This window comes from Drosophila virilis, chromosome 3 (assembly GCF_030788295.1).
Source record: "Drosophila virilis strain 15010-1051.87 chromosome 3, Dvir_AGI_RSII-ME, whole genome shotgun sequence".
NCBI lineage: Eukaryota > Metazoa > Arthropoda > Insecta > Diptera > Drosophilidae > Drosophila > Drosophila virilis.
In genome coordinates this window covers 19736591-19762972 of record NC_091545.1, presented here as the reverse complement: position 1 = coordinate 19762972, position 26382 = coordinate 19736591, and the positions used below count along the sequence as shown (strand labels likewise).

General features: G+C 45.4%; 3 protein-coding genes and 1 long non-coding RNA gene across 8 annotated transcripts; 1 reads left to right on the top strand and 3 right to left on the bottom strand.

Annotated features, from left to right (window-relative positions):
• Positions 1 to 19: 19 nt before the first annotated feature.
• On the top strand, positions 20 to 1587 carry Vps36 (vacuolar protein sorting 36). Its single transcript, XM_002047931.4, has 3 exons — positions 20 to 214; positions 272 to 988; positions 1053 to 1587. Exons 1-3 carry the CDS (start codon positions 119 to 121, stop codon positions 1434 to 1436), a joined length of 1197 nt encoding a protein of 398 aa, XP_002047967.1. The 5' UTR covers positions 20 to 118; the 3' UTR covers positions 1437 to 1587.
• On the bottom strand, positions 432 to 10846 carry Spt20 (transcription factor Spt20 homolog). 3 transcript variants are annotated; one of them, XM_032434825.2, is made up of 7 exons: positions 10160 to 10845; positions 8930 to 10078; positions 6558 to 8864; positions 6198 to 6441; positions 4474 to 6141; positions 3791 to 4018; positions 432 to 3723 (listed from the first exon to the last, which is right to left on the bottom strand). In XM_032434825.2, exons 1-7 carry the CDS (start codon positions 10193 to 10195, stop codon positions 3365 to 3367), a joined length of 5991 nt encoding a protein of 1996 aa, XP_032290716.1. In that variant the 5' UTR covers positions 10196 to 10845; the 3' UTR covers positions 432 to 3364. The 3 variants fall into 3 exon arrangements, with proteins under 3 accessions (XP_032290716.1, XP_032290718.1, XP_032290719.1); XM_032434827.2 differs by having other exon boundaries at positions 4474 to 6138; positions 10160 to 10844; XM_032434828.2 differs by lacking the exons at positions 432 to 3723; positions 3791 to 4018 and adding an exon at positions 4026 to 4164 and having other exon boundaries at positions 10160 to 10846.
• Positions 10847 to 11250: 404 nt separating this feature from the next.
• Positions 11251 to 26329, bottom strand: Tgi (Tondu-domain-containing Growth Inhibitor). Of its 3 annotated transcripts, none has more exons than XM_015175939.3 (4): positions 26082 to 26329; positions 25350 to 25512; positions 12448 to 12828; positions 11251 to 12376 (listed from the first exon to the last, which is right to left on the bottom strand). In XM_015175939.3, the coding sequence occupies exons 2-4, from the start codon at positions 25408 to 25410 to the stop codon at positions 11640 to 11642; spliced, it is 1179 nt and encodes a 392-aa protein (XP_015031425.1). In that variant the 5' UTR covers positions 25411 to 25512; positions 26082 to 26329; the 3' UTR covers positions 11251 to 11639. The 3 variants fall into 3 exon arrangements, with proteins under 3 accessions (XP_015031425.1, XP_002047965.1, XP_070063959.1); XM_002047929.4 differs by having other exon boundaries at positions 26090 to 26327; XM_070207858.1 differs by lacking the exons at positions 25350 to 25512; positions 26082 to 26329 and adding an exon at positions 16420 to 17337.
• LOC138911022 (uncharacterized) lies at positions 18447 to 25343 on the bottom strand. The gene is made up of 2 exons (XR_011416326.1): positions 21226 to 25343; positions 18447 to 21159 (listed from the first exon to the last, which is right to left on the bottom strand). It is a non-coding gene; the product is annotated as an uncharacterized lncRNA (long non-coding RNA).
• Positions 26330 to 26382: the final 53 nt, after the last annotated feature.

The window sequence follows — 26382 nt, the reverse complement described above, 5'->3', positions numbered from 1 at the left end:
TCGAGAGATCAAGCAATTTATCGATATGTCGTGACGCAGCCGTTCATTGTAACATTCCTAGTTCTATTAAAAACCAAAACAAATCTAGAAATTAATAAATAAATAGCGATTAACAACAATGAATCGCTTTGCATATGAAGAGGCGCGTTTAGTCGAAAGCGAGTCCTTTGTAAGCCGCGACCGCAACGTCAAAATCTACGATGGCGACCAAAAGGTAGCTCCCATCACCTTCTACTTTTAGCTGTTATTTTTTCAACAATGTTCATTACAGACGGAATTCGAGGATGGGGAAGTGGTACTTACCACACACAGACTTTTCTGGGGTCGTCCTGGCGAAATAGCACGAGCAGCCGTAACGCTCTGCCTACCATTAAGCTATGTAATCTCTCTTAGTGAAGAAACAACAGCCTCCAACTTTTTCGGCCGCAAAACTCGCATTATAATGCATTTGCGACCGCCTAGCGCAGACAAGGCTCCTGGTCCCCTGGACACAAGCCGTGCTGCACATATCAAGCTGTCGGGCAAGAACGGGCTAAGCGCTGAGTTTCACAGCGCCCTGCGAGAGACATTAAATGCGCGCGTCTGGACCATCTCGTTAACGAGTGAAACAATCTTCAGAGGACCAGAAGCTTCGTCAGAGGTCAGCGATAAGCTGGCGAGGATTCAGAAACGCACGGGCATCGGTGGAATAGAACGTCACCTAGAAGCAAAGGCCAAGGCAGCGGACGAGAACATAGCACTTGCGTTTCAGGATCTGAATGTTCTCATGGCTATGGCAAAGGACATGGTGGGCTTATCTAAAAATATAAGCAGCAAAATACGTGAGCAACGAGGTGAAATATCAGACGACGAAACGGTGCGCTTTAAATCTTACCTGCTCAGCCTGGGCATCGATGATCCGGTGACGCGCGACAACTTTACCAGCAACACGGCGTACTTCAATAGTTTGGCCCAGCAAATTTGCGAAATGCTGCTCGATCCAATTGAAGTAAGTGTGTCGTCACCTAGCATAGAGTAAAAAAAATACTATTACGTATCTTGTTGTTGGGTAGGAGCATGGCGGCATGATGTCCCTGGCCGATGTCTATTGTCGTGTGAATCGCGCACGCGGCCTGGAGCTTCTTTCGCCCGAAGATTTGCTTCACGCTTGCGAACGTCTTAGTGGACCGATAAAACTGCGTCGATTTCCCAGTGGTGCCATGGTTCTGCAACTGGAGTCCCATGATGATGAACTAATTTCCATCGATACATTGGAGAAAGTGAAGGCTGCCGAGTCCTTGGCGGTGGAGGAGCTCGCAAAACAGCTGGGCATCTCACTGTTATTAGCTAAGGAGCGTCTGCTGGTGGCCGAGCGACTGGGTAGAGTTTGTCGTGATGAGTCGGTGGAGGGTCTGCGATTCTATCCGAATCTATTGCTGCAGCGTGATATTGACTAATAGTTATAATATAAATTGATAATTAAAAATAACTCGGATTTGTCTCTTAACGCTAACGACTACAAATGTAAATGGTGCAATGAGCAGGTCCGGCATTCAGATAAACACAGAGTTTTTGTACATTCACACAACAAAACTGTTTTATATTTGATTTATTAGAAGTCTTTCTTAGATGCATTTGCTTACTGTTCACTCGTTTAGTGACCTTTTTCAGTTCTCTCGAAAGTCTTTTTAAACATAATCGATTTTATGTTTACTTTGAAATGAAAAGATTCTACGTCAGGTATTTAGATAAGCAATTATTGAATTGAAGTTACATTTATGTTAATAGATATTTTTAATAGCTTATGCTGAGTTTTAATTTGCTTCGTATTACTGTCATGTAATTTATATTTAATTTTATCATATTTTTACTTCACTTTCGCTCTGAAGACACGGACACGAGCGCATTTTCGGCCTTGACTACCTGGTTTTTTTATCGTAACATTTATAATTTGTTTAGGTAGTACCATGTTTTCTTTCTTAAATCACATTTATTATAACATTGAGTAAATTATTTTTGAGTGTATGTGTGTGTATAGTTGGGTAACTCTGTTGTTTTTTTGTTTCTTTTCATTTAAATTATTTGTTAGGGTATTTGTATTATATAGGCATTTTTGTTGTACAGAAAAAAGCATACGATGCCAAACAATTACAATTACAGCAAAAGGTCTAACGAAATTAAAAATACTTAAATAAATAATTTCATGCTACTAAAACGGTCTTAGTTCGAAAACAAATTTTTAGTCATATATGCATAAAGCGACAATTTATCAGCTCGCAACTACGCAAAAACCTGTGCATATAAATGTTTTTATGATGGTAACTTTGGATCGTTTTTTTCCATTGTTTTTTTTACATTGCGCTATTACAAATAAATTGTTTTAATATGCATTTTTTTTTTTGTTGTAATTTTTGTTACTGTAAGTTATGAGTTTGCAATTGGAAGTACGACTACTAATTTTTGTTTCTTAGTTTTGCTGATGGTTTACAATACAAACTAAATATTTTTTATTTTAATAAAATTAGGTTAAGCATTTAAATAATTAGCAATAATAATAATTACAGTTATAATAATAATAATAATAATAATAATAATATTTATAATAGTACAATATGCATATGTATATTTATATTTATATGAACCATTACAACTGTTCATACATTTGTAACTAATCCAAATCGTAATAGTTAGCCGTATTCTGTTTTACAATCAATTTTACATTTTGTGGGTTTTCTTATTATTGCTTTCTTTTGTTTTCATTTTGCATTTGAGGGCCTTTCTGTCGTACTGCCTTACTGCTCTTAAGCTTAAAGTTAGCACGCACGCTTACGTAGCTAGTCTTAGAGTGTAACAAATTGGAGTTGGAGAGCCAAACTAATAGACATTGTTGAAATGGCTTTTCGGCGCACGTAAATATGAAACAATCAATATGTACAATTAGATAAATATTAATAAAGAGCTTTACACTTAATTTGTTTTGTAGTTTAGCAGAAGTTACTGCAAGGGGCACACTAAACACAAGCGCAGTAATCAACGCAATCGCCGGGAACGATAATCACATTTAGCTTCCCGTACTAACAAGAGGTGTCCAAATTGATTTCGTACAGCTTGAGCAGTCCATAGGCCCACACAATTTACACTTACAATTATACACATCAAAATATATGCAGATATATGGGTATACAATGTATGCAGTAGTGCTATTTAAGTTGTAAACATAAACTATAATATCATGCAAATACATAACGCGTAGCCTTATTACTTGTCTCCTCTCCTCAATTAATCAAAATTAATAGTGCGGCTCTTTTGCATAATTGCCAACTTCAGTAGCAACTACTGGGTGCCCATTGTTTTGTTCGTGGGCTAGGATAGAGAAGCAGCGCTATTACTTGGTTGCATCTGTGGTGGATCGCCGTCGATTGACCGCTGCCTGTTGCTGCTGCTGCTTGGCCACTGCAATGGCCGTAAGGGTGCGCTGACTGATGACGCTTGCGTTGGCCGGAGCAGTGCGTCCAGCGATTTGTATGTGCTGTAGCTGTTGATGTTGCACTTGGCTAGGACTTGGCAGCGTCTGTGAGGCGGCTGTTGCGGTGCTCTGATTGAGTATTCGATGCTGCTGCTGCTGTTGTTGCTGCTGCTGAAGTGACTGTTGCGTCGGAGCCTTGACGGTCTTCAGTTGCATCTTTTGCGCAGACATCACAATAGGCCCCGCACTGATATTACTGCTATTGGTGACGGCATTGGCTACACGACAAGCGAATGAATGGGATTACATCTTTGATTCAACTTTAATAACTATTGGCCGTCTTACCGTTGACTGGAGTTGTCGCAATCTTCAACGTGGAGCCGCCAATCTGACGCTGTGCGGTGAGCAACTGTCGACTACTGGCCAGCTGCTTGGTGCCCACCACCTGAACGTTGCGTGCTCTCGGCTGGATAGCTGCGGTGGCTGCTGTCGCTACAACACCTACACCACCACCACTTGAGGTACGTATTGTTTGAGGATTGAGTTTTTGTACGCCGGCACCGACTAGTTGAGCTGTAAACAGAAAGCAAATCGGGTGTGCGGGGAGATTTTTTTTTGTTGTTGTTGTTTTAGGTTACAATGAATCTGTTGGTCAAAGACGCTAACTAACCGCCACCATTGGCCCGGTTAGGGGCCCGTTAGGCGGTGCATGGGTCAAACTGATGGCGTGGGTTAAATACAGAACACATAAACACATTTTAGTTGCATGAGTATCGGAACGAGTTGTTAAGAGGTTTGTGTAAACAAGAAACGAAACGAAAGTAGAAACAGAAACAGAAAAGAACAAAATTAAGCATGTTCAATAAAATAGGTAAATATATCATATATAAAAACATATTTATATAAAGTATAAATTCAAATCGTAACAAGTATCAAAGCCGCCCCAAACGGGCCGATTTATCTCTTTCTCTCCCTCTCTCTTGCTCTTGGCGGAGCATTCATGTGCAGTTGCCAGCTGGATCACTTACCAATGGGCAGGGTGAGCATTGCCGTTGTAGCGCCTGTTCCACTGGCATTGCCCCCGCCTCCGGTTCCTCCTCCGCCGGCAGTTGCGTTATTTGTAATGACCACCGTTTGGGTGCCAGCCACCGCAGAGGGCAGACTAACAATGGTGCCTGTGGGCGGCGCGTGTTGATGCTGATGCTGTTGTTGCTGTTGGGGCGACGTTTGTGTCTGCAATGTGATTGTGTGGGACAGCTGCTGTTGCTGCGTAGATACTGGCACTGAGACCAGCACGCTGCGCTGCTGCGACTGCGCCGGCGCTAAAGCTCCGCTTGCCGTGGCGCCGCCTGTCGAGGCCTGCTGCTGTGATTGCTGTTGCTGCACCTGCACTGGCGCCTGCAAACTGTTGCCGGAGAACTGCAGTGAAATGGGCTGCGTAAAGCCCGGAATTTGCACCTGTACATTCTGCAGACCAGCAAAGTTTGCCATTGCTCCCTGCAGCTGTGACAGATTGATACCCTGTAGATTGAGCGTAGCAGTCGTCTGCTGCTGCTGCTGCGGCGAGGCCGACGGCTGCGGATGCGGACTAGACATGGGCGAGTGTATGGATGAGGTGGCGGGCGAGTGTACCAGTGTCTTGGTAATGAACTGCTGCTGCTGCTGTTGCTGGTTCGCTTGTACTGAAGCCGCCTGTTGCGGCGACATGTGCGGCATGGCTACTGCTGACACGGCGGACACATTCGATGTCACATTGCTGAGCCTATCGAGTAGCACCTGGTTCTGGTGCGTTTGCGATGACTGCGAGTGATCCGAGCCAGACGGCGACGGCGTGGCCGCATTGGTAAGCAGCGCATTAAGTGCTCCGCTCCCGCCACCCGAAGCCGACGATAAATTCGTGGGCACCGCAAATCCACTAGCATTTGAGGCGTTGGAATCGCTGCCAGGCGAGGGTGCCGCCATCCCCACCACGATCGCATTTGGCGGCGCCGTAGTGCTATCCCTGCGCAGCGAGCTCAGTATGCGCTGCTGCTGTTGCTGACCTGTATTGAGTATTTTAAGGCTGCCGCAGACGCCGCCCGTGCTGACCGTGTAGGCGCCATATCCAGTTGGGGGATTCGTCATCACGGCGGGCGGCGATGCCAGCTGCGAGGCAAGCGCTGACATGGACACGCGCACCGCCTGACTGCCATCGGCTGCCTGCTGTTGCGGCTGACCCTGCGACTGGTTGAGGTTGACGGCAATCAGATTGCCCGCCGAGTTAGTTCGAAACGTGGTGCCGCCACTCGCGCCAACTATATTAATTTTGCGGTTGGAGTTCAACAGGCTCTGCAGCACCTCGCTAGACGGCTGCTTACGCTGGGCACTCACAAGTGTTGGCGTGCCGCGCGTCGTCTGTACATATGTGGCCGTAGCCGCATCGACCGTGGTGGGTCCCGATGGCTGCTGCTGCTGCTGCTGTTGTTGTTGCTGATGCTGCACCAATGTCAATGTTTGCTGCTGGCCAGTGGACGAGGTGGTGAAAGTGCCACTGGCGACTGGCGTGCTTGTCATTGCTGCGGGCGCACTATTCAACAGGTTCAGTATGGACGCATTACACGAGTTCTTTAGAGTTGTTGTTGCAGGACTTCCGCTGTTGGAGCTGCTAATGTTGATGATCGGGGTCGAGTTGCTGTTGCTTGTCGGTGTGCCGCCTGCTAGAAGGTATCAGAATTAAGTATAAATATAATCAAGCATAAATAAAGCGACTTACAGTGTTGTTGCTGTTGCTGCTGCTGGTGTTGTTGCTGCTGCTGCTGCTGCTGCTGATATTGGTTAGCGGAGTTCATGATGCTGGTGACTATGGCATTGATCGCAGGATTTGGATGCATGGCCGTGTTGTTATTATTGTTGCTGAGGGTATTGTTATTTGTGGCAGTTATTTGTTGCTGCTGCTGTTGTTGCTTCTGCAGTGATTGATGTGTGGCAACAATCGGCGAAGCCTTCAGTTGTGATTGCTAAAAGCAAAATGGAATAGAATATGAGTAAAGTATTGACGACCCTGAACCGTAAAGCACTGTCTGATCAGCCAGACACATTAATATGTAAAATGGCTCACACTGAAAATACTTACGAGAATTGGCACATTGGAGTTCAGCTGGGCACGCAACGCGGAATTGGCACCAATGGCCGTGTTCAACTGGACTGGCGATGCCTTTTGCTGTTGCATGTTTGCTGGCTGTATGGTGATTCCCGAGTGCTGCAACGTCGTGCTTAGCTGCTGCTGTTGCTGCTGCTGCTGCTGCTGCGGCTGTTGCTGTTGCAGCAATACCAGCGACCCGTTTCCCAGGCTCACCTGATGGGTGGTACCGGTAGATGCGTTTCCGCTGGCTGTAAGTAGTTGTATATGCTGGTGCTGTTGTTGTTGTTGTTGCTGCTGCTGTTGCTGTTGTTGAGACGACTGCTGCAAGATGTTGTTGTTGCCACTGGCTAGCTGCGATTGCTGCGGCTGCTGCTGAATTTGCAGCGCACCATCAACATTGAATTGAGCAGCGGCCAGTGGCTGCTGCTGTTGTTGCTGCTGACGAAACGTTTGCGGCAGATTGGTCGCCTTGGCAACAACTCCTGGTTGACGGGAGAGGGTCACGTTTGGATGTGTTTGCGCAACATGATGAACTGTCGCAGGCAGTTGCTGCTGCTGCTGTTGTTGAGTAAACTGAGCTTGTCGTTGTTGCTGCTGCTGTTGTTGTTGTTGTTGCTGATGTTGCTGCTGCTGCTGATGTTGCTGCTGCTGTTGTTGCTGCTGCTGCTGTTGTTGTTGTTGTTGTTGTTGCTGTTGTTGCTGCTGCTGTTGTTGTTGCTGCTGCTGCTGTTGCTGCTGCAATAGTAACCGCTGCTCATTAGTTAGTCCAGTGTGGGTGACAATTGGCACATGTCCGGGTATCAGATGCGTAATCTTAACAGCCTTGCGTCCCTCCTCAGTGAATATCTCCCGGAATTGCTGAATATAACGATTCGCATGGACACGGGTACCCAATGCAAAGCGGCACGATTCCCCATTTCGTTCACCCTCGCGATAGTCACGATCCACATACAGTTCGCCAAGGTATTCAGCGTCGGAGGGACGCTGATATATAGATAGCTTGATGTGATACAGTGCACGCCGGCCCTCGCTCGCTTCACGTTCCGTCTCCAACACATATTCCTCGATAAGCTGCGGCTGAAAGTTGTGCCGACAGTTTGCCTGGCAGCCGTCCTTACACGCCTCACTGAATTCGTTTAGTGGCTCCAAGGGCTTAGCATATTTCTCTACGCTGATCACGTTCTCGGGTACCTTTAGCTTTGCCGGATAGTCTAGGGTGGGTGGTCTTATGGGTCGGATGACCTCGTGCGGCCGCCTTGGTACTTTTGAGGTGAATGAGGAGAGCATTGCGCCCACCAGGGGATTGTTGCTAGGCGCTGTTGCGGGTGTTGCGTTCGCTGTGCTGTTGCTAGAGCTGCGCGGGCGCTGGCGCAGACGTGTCAGATAGTCACATAGCTCGAGGCCCTGATGATGCGTGAACTGATCTAGCTTGCGCTTGCGATTGATGGCAACCTGGGTGAACTTCTTCATCTGGCGGCGCATTTCGTGTGAGTTGAATCGTTGACGCTCATGCTGTGCATTGATCGACTGGCGACCAATACTCGGATCAGGCTCCAGACACAGCGGCTCGGCCGTGGCCAGCACCAGTTGACTCTCGATCGCCAGTCTATCCTCTGGCGTTGCGCCGGCCAAGCCCAACGAGCTGCCCAGCTGCTGCACGTCTGCGAACAGCGTTGCATTGCTGGGCCGCAGAAGGATGTGCTTCATATCACAGATATTTGTTGAGGTGGCAAACGTCTGGCGGAAATCGCGTATTTGCGCAATAACGCAGCCAGCATAAAAAACGCTCGGTTTGGCATAAACCCGCGATCCGTCGCTTCCATCTTGTGGCGAGCTCAGGCTGACGGTATCGGCGCTCAGCAGATCCATGAGGAATTCAGGCAGCAGTTCACGGTCAATACACTGCAACAGCAAATCGTTTTCATACGGCCAGCGCAGTACCTCAACCAGGCCATAGCTAGATGACACAGGCGCTGACGCTGTCTCTCCTGATGCCAGCTCGTTTTCGGTCAGTCTCGACTTCGTTCTGAACGGGTTACAAGCGTCGCCATCAGCCTGCGCTTTGTTTCGACTAGTAGTGCTTTTGTCTGTCGTGTTCTCGCTGCCATGGATACCATGAGGGTGGGTGGGATCCGAGACGATCCATTCGTTTGTGAGCGGGTTGAGCATTACTTGTTCATCGTAGTGCAGGGCCAGGGAGTAGCCTTTATTGCCAGGATACAAGTTGACTACGATGGTGTTCAATCGCTCGCATTCCACAAGTCGTTCCAGAATGAAAGAGCGGCTGCGCTGCTTTAGCTGCACACGATAAATGGCAAAAATGAATTGAAATTGGATAATTGGTGTGTGCTTTACAATCTTACCCCCGTTTCCGCAAAGTGATTCAGATCATTGCTAAGCAGCTGGAGATACAGCTCCTTGATTTTGTCGTGGATATTAAAGAACTTTGTAGTCGTTTCTCGCTTGTTGTGCACTGCGTTGTAGGCGGACGTAGATGCGGAGGTGCTGCTGGCATTGGTATTGTTGGAGCCAGCTCCGGCGCCAGCACGCGGTGATGCAGACGTAAGAGCTGTATTGCGACTAGAGGAACTGCAATCCTTGTTGTTGCTACTGCTGCTTTTTTGTCGTTTGCTAGGCGACGATGTGGGCGATGACAGGACATTGTGGTTGTGCGACTGAGCCTGATGTATGTGCAGGTGGTGATGGTGGTGTTGGTGATGACTGCTGCCACTGCCCGTCGAAGCATTTGAGCTGCTCGAGGGGGGCCGTCTGTCGACCTTCTTGGCATTGCTATTATTATTATTATTATTATTATTATTGTTATTGTTGTTGTTGTTGTTGCTACTGCTGTGAGATTGCTGTTGCAGGTGCTGATATATATGTGACGAGCTGGCGGTGGTGCTATTGCTGTTTAAGCTGGAATTGACACCAGGTGGCGTGGACAACAACAGGTCAGGAACTACCGGTGAGGGCGACGTAATTGAGTTCAAGTTGGACAGCGTCGTTGTTGATGAGGAGCAGGACGACGGCGATGGTGCTATCGCAATCCCAGTACAGGGTAGCCCACTTGCTGTTGTACCCGAACCTGGGGCCTGCGACTGCTCCGTAAGTATGACAATGTTGCCACTCGCAGGCAGTTCAGTGGGCGATTCGTCGTCATCGAATATGCAGATTGGCGGTTGCGCAGGTATTTGAGGTATCGCCTGCAGCAGGCTTGTCTCCAGAAACGATCGTAAGCTGACCGAGACAGGACCAGATTGTACTTGCTGCTGTTGCTGGCTGTTATTGATGGCAAGCGTGGGTGAGCATGCGGCCTGCAGCACGGTGTGCAGCTGATTGTACGACTGTTGATGTTGCTGGCTTTGTGGCTGCGGCGAGCCTTGTGAGCCCTGCGTCGCCTGGTAGACAAAATGCTGTTGAACGGCCGAGCCAGCGGCATGCGCCAGGCCCTGGGAGCTCGCATTCAGTGGGTTGTCGCCCTTTAGCTTCTTAAGCGTGTCATTTATGATAAACTGGATGTTGTGAAACGGAATTTGACATATTTAAGTGTCTATAAAATATATTTGCTATATTCAACCGATACTGATACTTACATCTGCTTCTTGGCATGATGAATCCAAGCTTTGCATTGTGCCAGTGAGGAGTGCAAGTCGTGGTCGCAGTCCCAGTTCCAGTTACAGCCGAGTTTCAATTCAATTACCAACGACGACGACATTCAAATCAAGGAGCAAGAACTGTACGAGAACAGTAGTTAGGCGCCTCCCCAGGACCAGTTCAGTTGTTTTCATCGCTCCTCCTTGCGCTTGCAGGTGTCTGCCTGCCGAGTAACAACTACTCAACAACAACAACAACAACAACTCGTTATTTTCTATTTCGATTCCCTTTTCAGCACAATTTTGATTGCGGGCCAAGCATTGCCATTGAAATTGCGCCTTTTTGCACAGAAAGAGTCTTTTAATATTGTTATTGTTGAGTTTTTATGCGCTTTTCCTTCCCCCAAATGTAATTTCTTCACTCTTTTTCTGTCGCTGCTGCTTTGCGTGACATTTTCTCTTCGTCTTCGCCCCTCATTCGCCTATGGTATTTCTGGCTTTTTACACACACACAAACACAAACTGCAAGCTGTAAACGCGACGTACGTACACGTACTTTTTTTTAACTTTTCAAGTAATATCTTAATTTAAATGTTTTTCATTTGTTTAATGTTTTTTTTATGTTTTATGCAGAAAGTTTAGTTTTGCAATGGTACGTTCTCGCCGAATACGCGTACACACTGGCAGCCAAAAATTGTGTTATCGATACCGATAACTTTACAATATGGGCTAAAAATGATGGGAACAATTTTGAATTAAAAATGCAAAAACGATTGCTTATTCAAATTATTCAACAGCTTAGCCATTTAGTACTAGTTCTAATTCAACATATGATAATTATAAATTGTTAGTAACCAAACAGCAAAACAAATTTTCCAATAACATTGGCTATGGTTACACTGGCCAACGATAGTTATATACGATAGTTGAGAAGGTCGTAATGTGCAAGTCAGCGTTGCCAGCACGTTCAAAGTGATACCGACGGTTTGAAGGGCATACAAGCGCGCGCTTTCAAACCAGATTTGAAATCATTCGAAAACGAATTTATTTGAATGTTTATTGTAAGATTCACTTAAATAATAATAGAGTGCTTGTTAGAGAGTACTGTGTATTTGCCACTCGTTTGATTTAAGTTTTATAGGATTCATTTGGATAAACATAAGCTTACATTAAATTCATAATTTAGAATTATGAAATAAACATACGTAATATGCATACAGACACATGTATGCACATAATTTAATACATATTAAGGATTAGTCTATCTACGCAACTATGCATTAAGAATACCAATTTTGTCACATGTACGTATACGCTTTTCCATAACTATATTCATATTCAATAATAAAATCATAATAAGAAACTTGTAATACACTCGCATTTGAAGAATTTTCACATCGTCATGAGATCTTTAAAAATCAATTGTGTAGTTTTAAATAAGAACAGCTTTTCAGTTGGTCCTCACATTTGCACTGCCGGTCTACTCCTTCTGGCCCTGCAACTTTTTCCATGTGTCGCCCAGTGCCTTGGCAAAGTGATCGTCTACAGAGGCCTCAGTCTTGGTGAATATCGAAATATTTGTGGATGAGGTAGGCGAAGCCGGCGGCGTATGCGTCGATGATGCTGCGGCCAGTCCCGGTTCGGCTTTAACACGTATAATAGCTGGCATGGTGGGCGGCGTTGGCGTCGATGCCATCACTACGCTGCCATAGGCCGGCGGTGGTGTATTACATCTGGGTGGTGTATGATGAGGTGTGTCCAGGGCTCTCTCTCTCTTGGTTACCGGTGCATCTAATATTTGGCTGGCGCCAAGCGGTGGCGATGGGCACGACAAAGTGGAAGCTGCTCGAACGGGCGGCGGAGACAGGGACAGCGGCTCCTCCTGGGGCGGCGGCAGTTCGTGCTGCGGCGATACCGGTGCAGACTGCAACGTGGGTGAGTGAACGATGGGCAAGCCCAGCTTAGACATGGGCAGTGACAGCGGCAATGGCGAGTGATTTTGCTGGTAACTTGTTGTTGTTGTCGTCGGTGGTTGCCGATAGCCTTGTGGCGAGATCTGCTGCATGGGTGTTCCACTCCCAGCCACCGGCTGCAATTGAGACTGTGGCTGTGGCGACGGTGTGGGCGAGCTGGATGATGGCGATTTCAACAGCGCCGCATAGCCCGGCCCCAAAGAGCGCCGGAAATGCTCATCAATGTCACAAATAGAATCGGACTCTGCAAAAAATGATGATGATGCTTGCATTATAACACATCCGTCAACCAGATCGACAACGGCTGCAACTCACCCGCACTGCGATGGTCATGCTCGGGATTGGAGTGCGAGCTGTGATGCACAAGCTCCGGTTGCTCCCGTTTGGGCGGTGCTTGGGTAATAACGCTGGGCCGGCTGGCCGTGTAGCTGTGGCTGCTTGCTGCTCCTCCCCCAAGCGGCTCGCGGTACGGCGGAGGCGGCGAGGCGCGCTGATGCTTCACAGTGCTCGACGTCACCGACATATCAATGGGGCTGTCCATGTCCGGCTCCCTCTCTCTTTCCCTCGCCCGGTCACCGACAATGAAGAGACCGTTGCCTGCATCGCGTACATGATAATATTCGGCGGCGCCGGAACGTTGGCGACGCTCGCGACGCCACTTGGTGGTTGGAAGCTCTTTTGATGTCAGGCGCGTTTCTGAAATGTTTAAGAAACTGGGCTTTAAAACGAGTTCTTGGCTTTGATTTAATAGTTGGCTTTGTATATTGATTTTGATATGTTTTCTTCGCCTTTTTTCGCTAGCCGGAGCACAATAACATCGAATCCGATTTGAATTATGGCTCTGCGGCTAGCCAGATCTCGTTCTAATCCTTTGATTTGTTTCGCTGTGGTTTTCGTGTCGATCTGTCTTGAATTTTGATTATGAGCGCGGCAATGAAGTGGGCGTAATGAATCACATGGAGTTCAGTTTGGGGGCTCTCTGCCGGCGTCGCAGTCACGTTCAAGTTTGTTGCCTAAGTCTTTCGTTTTTCAATGAATTTCCGCTCAAAGACCGAACGAAGCTTTCGAGTGCTCTGCCAACTCAAGCCACGGTGACAGACTCAGCTCCAGACCCGGTCAGGAGGTGGGCACAACAAAAATTATGCATAAAAACCCAACAACAACAACGAACAAAAAAAAACAAGCAACAATAGCGAACACAAAGCCAGAAAAACACAATCGAAACTCCGAGTCACAATAAAAGTTGGTTAAGAAAACTAGTTTTTCTACGATCATGGGATTGTCTCAGTGTGTGCCCGCGTGTGTGCGTGTGTGTGTGTGTGTGTGTGAGTGGAACATTTACACTGAACAAAACGCTGGGCGCTAGTCTGGACAAACGTGCCCGGCATCCCAATGGATATTGTTCGAGTTTGGCGTGGGAAGTCTAAGGTGGTGCGTGGGCCTCAACCAGATTGGCAACGACCACCGAAAAGCGAATACCCTCACCTGGATACACTCGCCATGCGCGTGTGTAGGTGCACTCTACTCCAGTTTACGTACAGTGCAGTTTCTCTGTTTCTGTTTCAATTTCAGATTTATTTTTTTTTTTCTTCTCTTCTTTTTTTTGTATTTGTTGCCGTCCCTCAGGAAACGAAGTTAAGAGAAGAAAAAAAAGTTCAGGCAATCCAAAGCGCGTTTTGGAGCCCAAAATAAAAAGGGGCAGGCAAACCCGTCAAGCGACTTCTGCACATTTTGAGCAGCGGTGCCAGTTCTCCTCTTGGCCAAGGCGTCGAACGCATGAATGAATGAATGAATGAAGGAGTTGGCGGCGTTGGTGGAGGCGGCTTTGGCTGCGTCTCGGGCTCGGGCTGCGGCTGCGGCTGCGGCTACGACTGTGGCGGAACCAGTTGTTGTGGTCCTGTTTTTGGCAACGTCACCGCTGGCTGCAATTTATTATTATTTTTTGCGCCTGCGTCACGAAAGGTGCCACAAACTGGTTGCTCTCCCTCGCCCGAGTTGCATGGAGTGGACCGAAAGCAAAACATGAAAACAGACGGACAACAACAACAAAAACAACAACAACAACAATAAAAGCAATGGGACTGACTTCTGTTGCAGCGGAAGATGATGGGGATGATGATAATAATAAAGAAACATTCAAATTTTATTGCACATTTCCGGTCGTCGCTCAAAGACAACTTTGTCCGGTTTTTTGCTGTGGGGGATCATCATTGGGGCTTTCTTTCTGGTGACCATATTCCATGTTCTGTGTATCTCTGTATTATCTATACATGTTTGTATTCACAAGCATGTTGTTGTTTGCCTGCTTTTGTCGAGTTCTGTCGGTCTTTGCGTCAACTCCCCTTCTCATCTGATCTTTAATCAAACGCAAGATACACACAGCTAAATAAATTCGACGACCTAAGCTAATTGGCAGAAATGCGGGGGGTGGGGGGGTGGAGGAAACTGCAAGTGCCTGATAATCTGTGGCCCTCCCTCAATCGAGCCAAGTCATTGCAAACTTTGCTTAATCACCCAAACAATCCGCCCGCAGAGGAGTTCGCATCAAGAATCGCCAACCGTAGACCAAAAAGTCGAACAGTCGATTTGGTCTACTCGCACTGCAAACAGCAATAGAAAAATAACATTTGTTGCTTATGCAAACACGTTTTTTGTAATTGTTGTTGTTGTTGTTGTTGTAGCTTAAGTTTGTATACTTATTATTTTCATCGCCGCCGCCGCCGCTGACGGTGTCGTCGCAGGCGTTTCTTATTATTTTTATTATTTTTTCCGCCGGCTTGTGAGTCATGCTCGTGCCCGACTTGATTGCAAATCTGGTTTTAATATGTCAACAAATTAAAAAAAAAAACACACAAGATATTACGGCTATGTTTGTCAGGCCGAAGAACAAATACCCTGGTAGAGACATATGGCTTAGAAATGCATTTATATATATATAAGTCATATGATATAGTAGACCCGATTGAATACGGTTTGGCAGATATTTTGGGAACATACTGAATAGTGGAAAGAGTTGAATTCTGGAAGAACACAAAAGTTTTCGCTTGATTTTTGCTTTACAGCCTATATGATACAGTACTCCTATGATATAGTACTCCTATAGACTCCTTTATTTCCCTCAATTATTCGTATGATAGCCACATGATATAGTGCACCGATTTGGATGACTCGAACATATGCGCAACAGAGAAAGGCAGTTTTGAACCGTTTCGAAGCGAAACCCAAAACGTTAACTAGCTCGCAGACAGACGGACATGACTAAGACAAACCGTCTATTACGGATCCGACATATATATATATCTATGTTCGATATATATATCTAACTGTAACGCACGCCCGGGGGTATCAAGGGTATCAGAACCGAAACTGAAGCAAAAACAAAAACTGAGTACAGCAGCAGCCGACGCAGTTGGTTCGCATTTGTCCCGGCGTTCGTTTCACATGGCAGCGACGTCAGCGGCGTGTCTGTGTTTGTGCCATGTAATTGAAAGCATTTGTGTGATTTGTGCAATGTGAGCAATTAGGTACAGTGGTGCATGGCAGAGCTGGCGACGATGACGCCGGCGGAAGCGGTCGGCATCAGATCAGCAGTACGCCAATCGCAGGCGTTTGGCAAGCGTAGTAAAAGTGTTGCCAATTTCATTACCAATTTCGCGCTAATGGCCAAATGAAATGGGTCACTCCACAAACGCCTGCCAGCGTCGTCGTCGTCATCAGCTTGCGCAACAGCTTGAGGCGACACGTTTTCATCAACTGCTGGTGTGACACCATCAATTGATCACGCACACACACACACACACACACACACACGAGCACACGGTACGTATTATGAAGAGCACGTCCTAGCCACGCTTTGGCCAACGTAAACATTGGATAAACCGATAAACAATATAAAAACTATAGACTCTGATCCCCATTCATTAAAACGGGCACGTAGCTCCACGCTCTGCCAGCCTGACTGTCTGACTGTGTCTGGGTGACCACCAGATCCCAGCGTGAAGGTCGGCTAGTCCAGTTATCGGACTTCACGTGAGCTACTCGTGCCAGTGGCCAGTCAACAACTGCGCTGATATCCAAGTGCTGGTGACCCTGGTTCGTGCTGCATCCATCATTTGTCTCGAATACGACGGAACGATTCTTTCACAAATTTCTCTACTTTTCCCTGTCGCCGTCTCGTATTTCAATGGAAACTAGTATGTGACAAAATTGGATTTTTGGCAAACGTTGCTGGAGGTCAGCGCGATTTCTTCAAAATCTCTTATATAATATTCCCCTTGAAACACGAACCTTTTTGCAACTGCTGCTGCTGCTGCTGCTGTTGCTGCTGCTGCTGCTTGCAAAGCTGATGATGCATTGCTGCTGCCTGCTGCAGATCCCGCCATGGCTGCCAGAGCAAACTGTTGGCCATGTTAGAGTTGTTCGGCTGCAGCGATCCAGTTCCTGGCTGCTGATGTGCAGCTCCCGGCAGCTGCTGCTGCTGCTGCTGATAAAACAGTGGCGACTGCGCCGGCAACTCCGTTTGGCCCTGCTGAAAGGCAGCCGCCGCGAATCTCTGCTGCAGCTGTTGTTGCGTGGCCGCAAGGGCCGCTGCGTGCGCAAAGCTGGCCGGAAAGTGGCGCGTCGAGGATAAGGCAACTGTGGCGGCAGCGGCAGCCTCCCTGCTTACCGCTGTGGGCGAGCTGGCCGTTGATGATGCAGCAGATGATGATGAAGCGCTCGCCGAGGCGGAGGCGGAGGCGGAGACCGATCTGCCGAGGGAAGACTGCTTTGAGACAGCTGCCAGTCGCTCCATTTCCATGATGCGATTGTAATAGCTCTGCTGCTCGAAGGCGTTCAATATGCACAGATATTCCATTGCTATCAGTTAGTTATCTCTTGCGTGCGTTCTTGTATACTCAGTTCAGTACATACGCAAGGCGGGCCGGATCACGTTACGTGCTGACGCAGCTCGCGCTACTCTATGGAGATCTCTTTGCGGGTTTCACTTGATGTCCTGGCCACAGTCGACCACAAGCACAATCACAACACAATAACAATAATAATTATTTTAATCACAATCCCATTGGCTCTGAGAGCTCTGTATCTCACCCACGACTCGTGTCGGAGTCGGAGCGCTCGATTAACCGAACGGATCAGCAGCTGGAGCTAATTTCGCTGACGTCTGCTGCTGTCGATTGACGATCGACGTTCAACGTTCGACGGAAAGAGGCGCGTTTTTATTATTATTATTTTATTTTTTGATTTTTGTAAGTGACTTTTAGCTGACTTTTTCCGCTTTACGTTTTCGCTCGCTTTATTGTTGCTTTAGTTTATGATTACTTTTTGTGCTCTGTGTGCCGCTTCAGATACAGATACACGCACACACACACACACACACACACACACACATGCACACGCACTAATACAGTAGCAGACAGCGACTGTCGCTGCTATAGATACAGATACGATCTGTATTTGTCGTGTTGCGCGACTTGGCGACTCGGTCTCGGGTTACAATCCAAGTGCCCGTTCCCGTACCCGTGCCCGTGCCCGTGCTCCCGTTCCAATCTCCGTTTTCGTCACAGTCTCTGCCACTGCTGCAGCAACGGCAACGGCAACGGCAACGGCAACGGCGGCGCTTCAAGTCGACATTTAGCGAAATATAAATAGCACGCTTTTTATATGTTTTTCTGAGTAATAATTTGCATAGAAATCGACGACGGCGGCGGCGACGACGTCGATTCGCTCGCTGAACTTGAGCGCCAGTTTCGCTTTCAGCTTTGGCTGACGATACGAGCACGACGACCAAACACGACGAGTACGATGAATGTGGCTTCAGTTTCTGCTGCTGCTGCTTCTTCTTCGTCTTCTTTTTATTTAGCTGTACTCGAGCTTTGGCTCTGGGTCTGCCTCTGCCACGCGCTCAGCTCTTTGCGGCTCGACGGACTAACTTGAACTGATCGCCAGACAGCGTCAGCGACAGCGACGGCGAGTGCGAGTGCGATTCCGATTGTGAGTGCGACTTGAAGACGAAGAGCTTTCGGGCGCGCAAAGCTTTGTCGTCGGTCGCTCAAAACTCATGCTCGTACGCTTACGGGACGTTCTTGTTGTTGTTTATCTTATGTTTTTGCTGTTATTGTTGTTTTTGCTTTGTTGTTTTTGTAATCTGTGGCTACGTTGTGAGTTCGTCTCACCGCCCAAGCCGTCTCTCACAACAACACTCTCTCTCTCTCGTCTCGGCGCGTCCCGTGTAGACTTCTGGCCTTAAAAGCCATTTGCACTTGCGACAGTTGGCACTCATATTGTTTTTGTTGTTGTTTACGTTTACGTTTACGTTGTTTTTTTTTTTTTTTTTTTATTATTATTATTTTGCTTTTTACCAATTTCCGTTTTGGCTATTGACGGTGGGCTGCGATTGTTTCGCTAGCTGCTTTCTTTGGACTTGGTTTCGGTTGGGCTTTGCGATTTTGTAATTGAAAACAGTTAAGCGGGAAAGGAGAAGTGAACGCCACTTATCCACAGGATGACAGCTGCCTCTCTGCCCTTTTACCCAGCACAGGGTAACTCTGACTATGTTGCACTTATGGCTGGCTTGTCGTTGTTTGTCTTCGGCGTTGGGTTGGGCCGGAGTCGAGTCGAGTCGTTGTTGGACAGCGTTCTCCCAGCACAGTGCGTGGGCGATTTTTGGGCTCGATCAATGCTTGCAGCTTATTAAGTTTCACACACACACACACACACACAAAGATACTCATTTGCCAATTATATTGACTGAGTCTTTTTGGGAACTTTGCAAAAATATAATATATGCATATTTTGAATTTGATTTTCCAACAACAACAAATTGGTTACCTTTTCAATGATATATATTTTATTTTTGCCAAGTCTTTCATTTCTCAAAGCGACAACTCATTTATCGCTTGTTGCTGCTTTCTCGCCTTACGACCCACTGAAAAAGTAACGTAAACTGTTTCGCAGCCTCTTTAAGGTGAATTACATTTCTTTGGACACATCAAAATAACATTTATACAACATAGCTCAGCTTAGTGTTAAATTGAGCGTTGTGGTGGGCCTTCTATTTTGGCACCGCAAGCCGAATTTTTTAAGCGGGTACTCACCTAAATATGTACGTATGTATGTGTGTATGTATGTATGCATGCATGTGTGTGTGTGTAGATATACACGCCAGCGCACATGTACATGCATTCATGTTAATGTGTTTGTATGGACTGCAAACTCGCTTGCGAAAATGACAACAAAATGAAACAAACAATAGGTCGGCAGTACAACCACAATAACGACAACAACAGCAACAACAGCAATAGCAAAGGCAACAACAAACGCAGCAATACAACTAAAAAGTGACTGTTGTCTGTTCGCTGTGTTGGCTTGTTGTTATTGCTGTCGTTGCTGTTGTTGTTGTTGGAGCTGTTGTTATTGCTGCGGCACGTTGTGCTGGGGCTTGGCGCTGTCTGTGTTTAAAGGCGGCCATTACTGCAACCAGAAGTAGTAGCAACAGCAACAGCAACAACAGCAACAGCAGCAGCAGAAAACAGAGAGCAACAACAAACAACAACATGAAGCAAACTCGTTTTTAATTCAATAGCAGGCCCATGAAATTTTACGCCCGATTTGTAGCACAACTACTACTGTTGCCCCAGCCCCAACAACAACAACAACAACAACAGCAACAACGAGAACAACAACAACAGCAAGAGCAGTAGCTGCAACAGGAATCGAAACGGTCCAATACTCGTAGAGAATCGATTCCAGCTAATGTGTGCGCGCCTGTTGCAACTTGCAAGCTCAGCTGTTGGCCTGATGATTGGCTCTTGCAATCTGCGGATTCAGCGATTTCTTGATCTATTCATATCTCGATCAATACTTGGCAGCTATTTGTTAATTTGCGTTAAAACAAAAAAACAAAAACAAAATGCAATTTTCTGTTGCGTAGCGCGTCAAATCACAATTAAGCAAAGCTCACAGCCGAATTATGAACTGAATACCTGACTGTCGGTGCCGACGACCGACCGACAGACAGACAGACAGACAGACAGACCGACCGTCCGACCGACTTGTTGGCTAGCTGCCCGGACTGACTGATTGACTTGGCTGACAAACGGCACAGCGCCTCGTGGCTGGCTCAGAGACATTTTGCCCTGTTGCTTACTCATCAACGGCACGATTTTTTTTTTTTGCTGCTGCTGCTTCCTCTACTTCTTCCACTGTTGCTTCTTCTTCATTGAGTTTTTTTTTTATTTTTAACTTGTGCGAAAAGTTTTAGTGTAGCGTGAAACATGCGCACGCATGCGCAACGAGGTCAATCGAAAGGCAATCATGCCAGCAACAAAAACAACAACAGACGCACAACAACAATTGCAAAACTACAGCAACCCAAAATGTTGTATACAACAACAACAACAACAACAACAACAACAACAACAACAACAACAACACGTCCAAATAGTTCCTACTTTGGTGCATACATTGTTTACCTGACCCAGGTGGCAGAGCTGAGGGATTCTACAAGCTGAATCTGAAACTGAACGAGGAGAGCAATGCATTGGATGGATACAAGGATAACATATTGATGTAACAGGCAGAAGGAAGCATATTGACCACATGAGATATATATATATATATTCAAGAATATCAAATCGCAGCTAATCAATAGTGAAACATGTAGAAGCTCTCTAGTCGGAATGTATATTATGTTTCCTATCCTTAAATCTACTGTTCAGCAGTTCAGGTGTTTGTGAACTTTTAAATGTTAACTTATAATCTTTATGTTGCACCTATGCAAAGTTTTACGACGTTAGCTGCAAATCTGTGTAACTGCCAGAGACAAATACTTATTTATTTGGTCCGATATTGAAGTGCAGAAAATATCAGAAAGTGAAGTTTTGGCTAAAAGCATTCATGGATAATCTCTTCGTTAGCATCAAGAGCCAAGTCGATTAGGCCATGTTTCTCCGTAACTCTGTATATCTGCATAAACGAGTCGGTGTCCGTGTGCTAGACACACAAAAGTTGTTCTATATATTGCATAGCCTTGAAATGATATGGGTCCGAGTTTTTGAGCAACAACAACAATTGCCGACTATTCGAATCACTCACCTGATTACCCAGAGAACAGGCCAGTCTAATGATAGCCCCTCTGAATACCCTATAAGCTACATGGAGTGCATTGGATGGCCCCCCTCTAGATTTGTGCTTAGTCAACCTGAGCAGCAATTCAATATTACGCCATTCTTCAGTTTGCATTTGGTGCCGCAAACCCGGAAAATGCTGGTCTAATTGTTGGCTAACGATGTATGCACTTTTTATTTAGAAATCAGTGCAGAAATTTGAGAGTTCTCACTGAGCAGCGACAGCAACAACAACTACAACAACAACAGCAAGACGAGCAACAATTGGGTCAAGTAGTTATAGTTTTTTGGCACGGAAGTGTTTATGGCAAGTCAATAAAATGTCTTACTAATGCAAAAAAAAACAAAAAAAATAACAGATTATGTGGGATTAGGTTTTTTAGATTTGATACGGATAAAAGTTCTTTATTAAACATGACAGCTTTTGCTTCTAAATTGAAAGTTTTTATTTGGAAACAAATCATGTTTCCGGAAGCCTGACTAGATGTTGCTCTGCTCTCAACGCCGAGGCGCCTTTTAAACATTCAATTTTCTTTTAAACATGCAAATCCCAGCAACAAACATTGTAGGATGTGCAGCTTTATGAAGCTGAAGCTCTCTTGATTTACATCGGCGTTTAAAGTCCGATCTTTTTTACATTTTCTCGCCTTCGATTCGAAAGAATTAAATATTTTGAATACGTGTGAAGGACAAAATCAAAACCGTATTGAAATTGACGTCTCTTACAGTTTTCCAACTAGACGAAGCACAGAAGGTTGACTTCTGGTTGAATATATCCGGATCAGCTCTTGACGCCTACTTCTGCCTCGTATATACCTCATTCCGTGTCATTTTTATCAATATTCAATGGCAACAATTTATAATGTATATGATAAACATTGGCTATTAACAGACCTCTGTGTACTTTGGGCATTTTAAAACTCTCTTTCGAAGATTGATCTTATTGAAACGAAAAACAATAACAATCGCTAAATCGAGCATTTATCTTAAATAATACGGAAAACAATGACAATATCAATATGTTATGTTCAAAACGTCTAATGATGATTTTCTGGAAGTTCTAATTTCCGAGCGAAGACTGTTTGCCGCAGAAAGGCACACACAAATCAGGAGAAACCAGTTCAAAATTTAAATAAAACGCGAACGTGCGCGCAGTTTGAAAACCGGTTTGGCAATTGGCTAAAAGTAACAGCAACAACAACAACAACAACAACAACAACAACAACAACAAGAGCTTAAACATAATGAACACTGTGGCAACAACAAAAAGAACAATAACATAAATATAGTTGTCATTCTAAAATATCATCCGGCATTAAATCTAGCGTGAGAAAAAATCAATACGAATTTTACCAAATTTCGAATGCAAATGCTGCCAAATTACGAGAAATTTCCAGAGTGGCACAACACATGCATAATAAAAATAAGTTATGTCCAAAATCGATGTCGAAACCAAATTTGTGGCAATAGGCAAATAGTCAAATGTTAAAAAACCACAAAGAAGACAACAACAACAAAAACGCCAGCATTGAGAGCAAAAAGAAAGGCAGAGGCCAGAGCCAGAGCCAGAGCCAGACGGTCATCCAGCTAGAAGCTGTTTACGGTCGAGACCAGACCAGTTTCTTTCATTTGGTCGAGAATCACGGCTAGTTTGCGTGCCATTTGGCCAGTAAAAGGAAGAGAGTGTTTGCCACTGCCAACTGGCAACTGGCAATGGGAAATTGAAAGGCCATGTAAATTACTTGATGAGCCGATGTATCCAGCTGTGCCTGTTGAGCGCGCGCTCACCTAGCCTCAAAACTGCCACAAATTTAATAAATTTATATCGTTTGTTAGAGCCACACAATTGCTGCAACGACTATTTGTTTACACACACACACACACACACAGAGAGAGAGAGAGAGAGAGAAACGATCAGCTGACAGCTGTCTAGGCTCTATTCTGAAATCTCAGCCACAAGTGCCGGCAGTTTAATTAAGAACGGCCCGAAGACAATCGAAACGCTTTAACTTGGCTTGCATTGGCCACATGTGATTTATGAAGAACAAGATTATGATAAAATTCATTAATCATGGCCAGGTTAATGACATTTTGCATATACAATTTGGCTGATCAATCAAACAATGTGACGACATCCAATGAACCAAGCGCTAGCCAAAGGGCCCGCTTGGCAGCCTATTGGCCAAGAATACTGAGCACAAATAACTGCTGACATGTGACAAAGGTCTGGTCGCGTTTAAAAATACACAAACAAAACGCGCGCGCATATTATTCAATTGTTTTAAAAAATCTATACATATTTGTTTATGGAATTTTGTTATTGTCGCACATTCACATATATGTGTGTATATATAATACATATACATACATAAATACATTCCGCTTGGCGTTGACAGCTGAACTTATTTGTGTATGTATGCATGTATGTGTATTTGGCTAAGGAATTTGTCAAATATGTATGGAGCATGTTGATAAAGACATCTCGAATGGGCAGCAACGCAATGGCAAATCTAAGCTAACAAAACAAGTGGGCTGTGAGCTGGGCAATATGATTGACTAGCAGATACCCTATATCCTTCCCTTCAGTTAAACTTGCAGAAAAGCTCACATACCCACAAATGGATACCTATAGCGCTTTAAAGCTCCGATATGCAATACGAATTCCCAGAGAGTATATATAATTGGAGATGTTACATACGTAAGCACAAAACTGATATACCCTTGTTATCCATTTCACACAGCGAGTACAGGGTATAATAAGCCGCTGGACTGCGCGTTCGATAGTGGGTGGCAATTGGTGTGCTTTATCACTGCTCATACCCCCAGCTTTCGATTTGCATATGTATGCATGTATGTGTGTATGTATGTAGATTGGTAAACCACTTGACTACATACATATGGTATTTACTGCTCTTTTGGGGAAGCCGCAAAACACTTGATAGTCGTTGAAATTGATACGTACTGTGGCTGCCAAATGAAGCAATTATGCAGTCACTAAATTATTATTATTAATTGCAAATACATGTACATATGCACATGCTCAAGCCAAACCGTTAGCATTTGCATTGCTTTGGCATGTCACGCATTCAGAGAGGGGGCAGCGCGCGAGGGTTGCGATACAATAAATTCAAATTGCAAATACGTACAAACATATGCAAACTATCTGTATTTATGTGTGTCGCCAATACAAATATGTGCAATACATGCACACATCGAACTGTACATGTATGCTTGTATACGTATTAAACTATGTAAGAGTACATAGCACATTAACCGTACGATTCGTGCTCGTCTCGACGTCAACTATTGATAACGGACGCACGCGGGGCACAGAGAGCTGGCGTCGCTGTCGCTGTCGGCGTCGACGTCGTTTTCAAAAATGCGGCATTTGACACATTTATGAAAATCGGAATCGGAATGCGCCGCAAACTCATTTTATTGGAATGTTTTATTTTCAGTTCGCTCGTGATACGCAATAAATGTGCGTGTATGCTTGTCTGCGTGTGCATTTGCTTATATGTACATATATGTACACACATCCGTACATATATATGCACATGCATACATGCATATGTATGCATGGATCGCAGCAGAAGAAACAAATATCTTGGAGTTTAAGTTGCGACACATGCACTTCAGCTGAGCATGCCAAAGGCTATGATTCATGCCGCAGGCAAAGAGAGCAATGGCGATAAACTACAACTTGGTCTCGGCCCAAGACACCGCCACCTAATGGGCACTACCTACATACATACATACGTATGTATGTATGTGCATATGAACATTGTTGGGGAAACACAAAAGTGTCAGCCGAGAATAACATTGTTGAAATACTTTCAAGTTTTTAGGACGCTGGTGCAAAGGTGAAACCCATAAAGACACAAGGAGTACAGACGTAGCCAGAATATGTATAAAAAAAATAATAACAAGAACAGATGTCAGTCGGTGTCAACGTCGGAGCGTCCATAAAACTAACAACATCAAATTGTCAGCGTCGTTGTTACCATTTATACGGAATTGGTTAATGGCGGACCGTCGAGATATTAGCGATAACTAAATGACCAGTTGAGCAAATGTCATTGGAGTACTCACCGCTTGCATTGTTTTGCACCATGGTGGCTGCCCGGGAGAGAACGTCCAGCGCCGATTCCATTTTCTAGCGGGATTGCTCGGGATGAACTGCGTGCGGACTTGTGCCTATGGCCGTGGATATGGACTGCGCTGTCGTTACGATCTGCACTGCATGAGTTTCACACTAAAAATACGAAAACACAGCCAAAAAAAAATAAAATAACAAAAAAATTGACCAAGGCACAAACTGGATATATGTATGTACATACATATGCATTACAAAACCATATCCAAGACTGTATGCATGCACACAAACATATGTACATGCATGCATGTATGTATGTAGGTTTTGTATGCATGTATGTAAATGGAACGCAAAACTTAACAAAGACTGACGTCGCTGCTGCTGCTGACTGACTAAAACAAGTAAGGCGAAATCCTGCTGGCTGCAAACAGTTTTCAGTTTTCAGTTTTCATCGCTACATCGTTATAGCCATGCCATGGACACGGCTCGGTTTGGCGCGGCGTTGGCGCGGACTGGGGGTGGAGGGCCCAAACACGATGCAGTTGGGACAGGTTTGAAGACAGCAGCAACAGCGTGAGCCATCGCAGCCGAAATTTGGCAATGACCAAGTACAGCAGCAGAGCGCGGTCACAGCACACGAAACCCAAACGGATTTACCAAAATGCCATATTGTTGCCAGCCATGCCAGCAGCAGTAGTTTTTTTGTTTGACTGGTTTGGTTGTCTTACAATTTTACCTTTGCTTGGGCTCCTCCAAATTGTTATCGTTGCAATATAATTGTTGTTTTCGATACGTTCAGTCGTTTTGGTGTACGATTGTGGCGAATATTCAAATATATTTCTGAGATCTATGTTAGCCACTCGCCAGCAGAGGGTTTGCTAACTTTTACGAATTTTATTGAATGCTGTTTAACTCCACCATGAAATACACGAAAAACAACACACTGCAGTGCTGGAAAACATTACTTGTGTGCGTACGTTACTCATTTTTTCGTCTGTTTTCTCCAATTGCGCTACGTTCTCTTATTGC

Excerpts from the sequence above, each read along its gene's own strand:
- Vps36 (XM_002047931.4), top strand. The coding sequence starts at position 119 with ATGAATCGCTTTGCATATGAAGAGGCGCGTTTAGTCGAAAGCGAGTCC. Across the intron at positions 215-271 it reads TCTACGATGGCGACCAAAAG|ACGGAATTCGAGGATGGGGA; the intron begins GTAGCTCCCATC and ends TGTTCATTACAG. Across the intron at positions 989-1,052 it reads TGCTGCTCGATCCAATTGAA|GAGCATGGCGGCATGATGTC; the intron begins GTAAGTGTGTCG and ends GTTGTTGGGTAG.
- Spt20 (XM_032434825.2), bottom strand. The coding sequence starts at position 10,195 with ATGCAAAGCTTGGATTCATCATGCCAAGAAGCAGAT. Across the intron at positions 6,142-6,197 it reads GCAGCAACAGCAACAACACT|CAGGCGGCACACCGACAAGC; the intron begins GTAAGTCGCTTT and ends GATACCTTCTAG. Across the intron at positions 3,724-3,790 it reads TGCGACAACTCCAGTCAACG|CCAATGCCGTCACCAATAGC; the intron begins GTAAGACGGCCA and ends CTTGTCGTGTAG.
- Tgi (XM_070207858.1), bottom strand. The coding sequence starts at position 16,987 with ATGGAATATCTGTGCATATTGAACGCCTTCGAGCAGCAGAGCTATTAC. Across the intron at positions 12,829-16,419 it reads GCAGCAGCAGTTGCAAAAAG|AAACGCGCCTGACATCAAAA; the intron begins GTTCGTGTTTCA and ends TAAACATTTCAG. Across the intron at positions 12,377-12,447 it reads GCATGACCATCGCAGTGCGG|AGTCCGATTCTATTTGTGAC; the intron begins GTGAGTTGCAGC and ends CATTTTTTGCAG.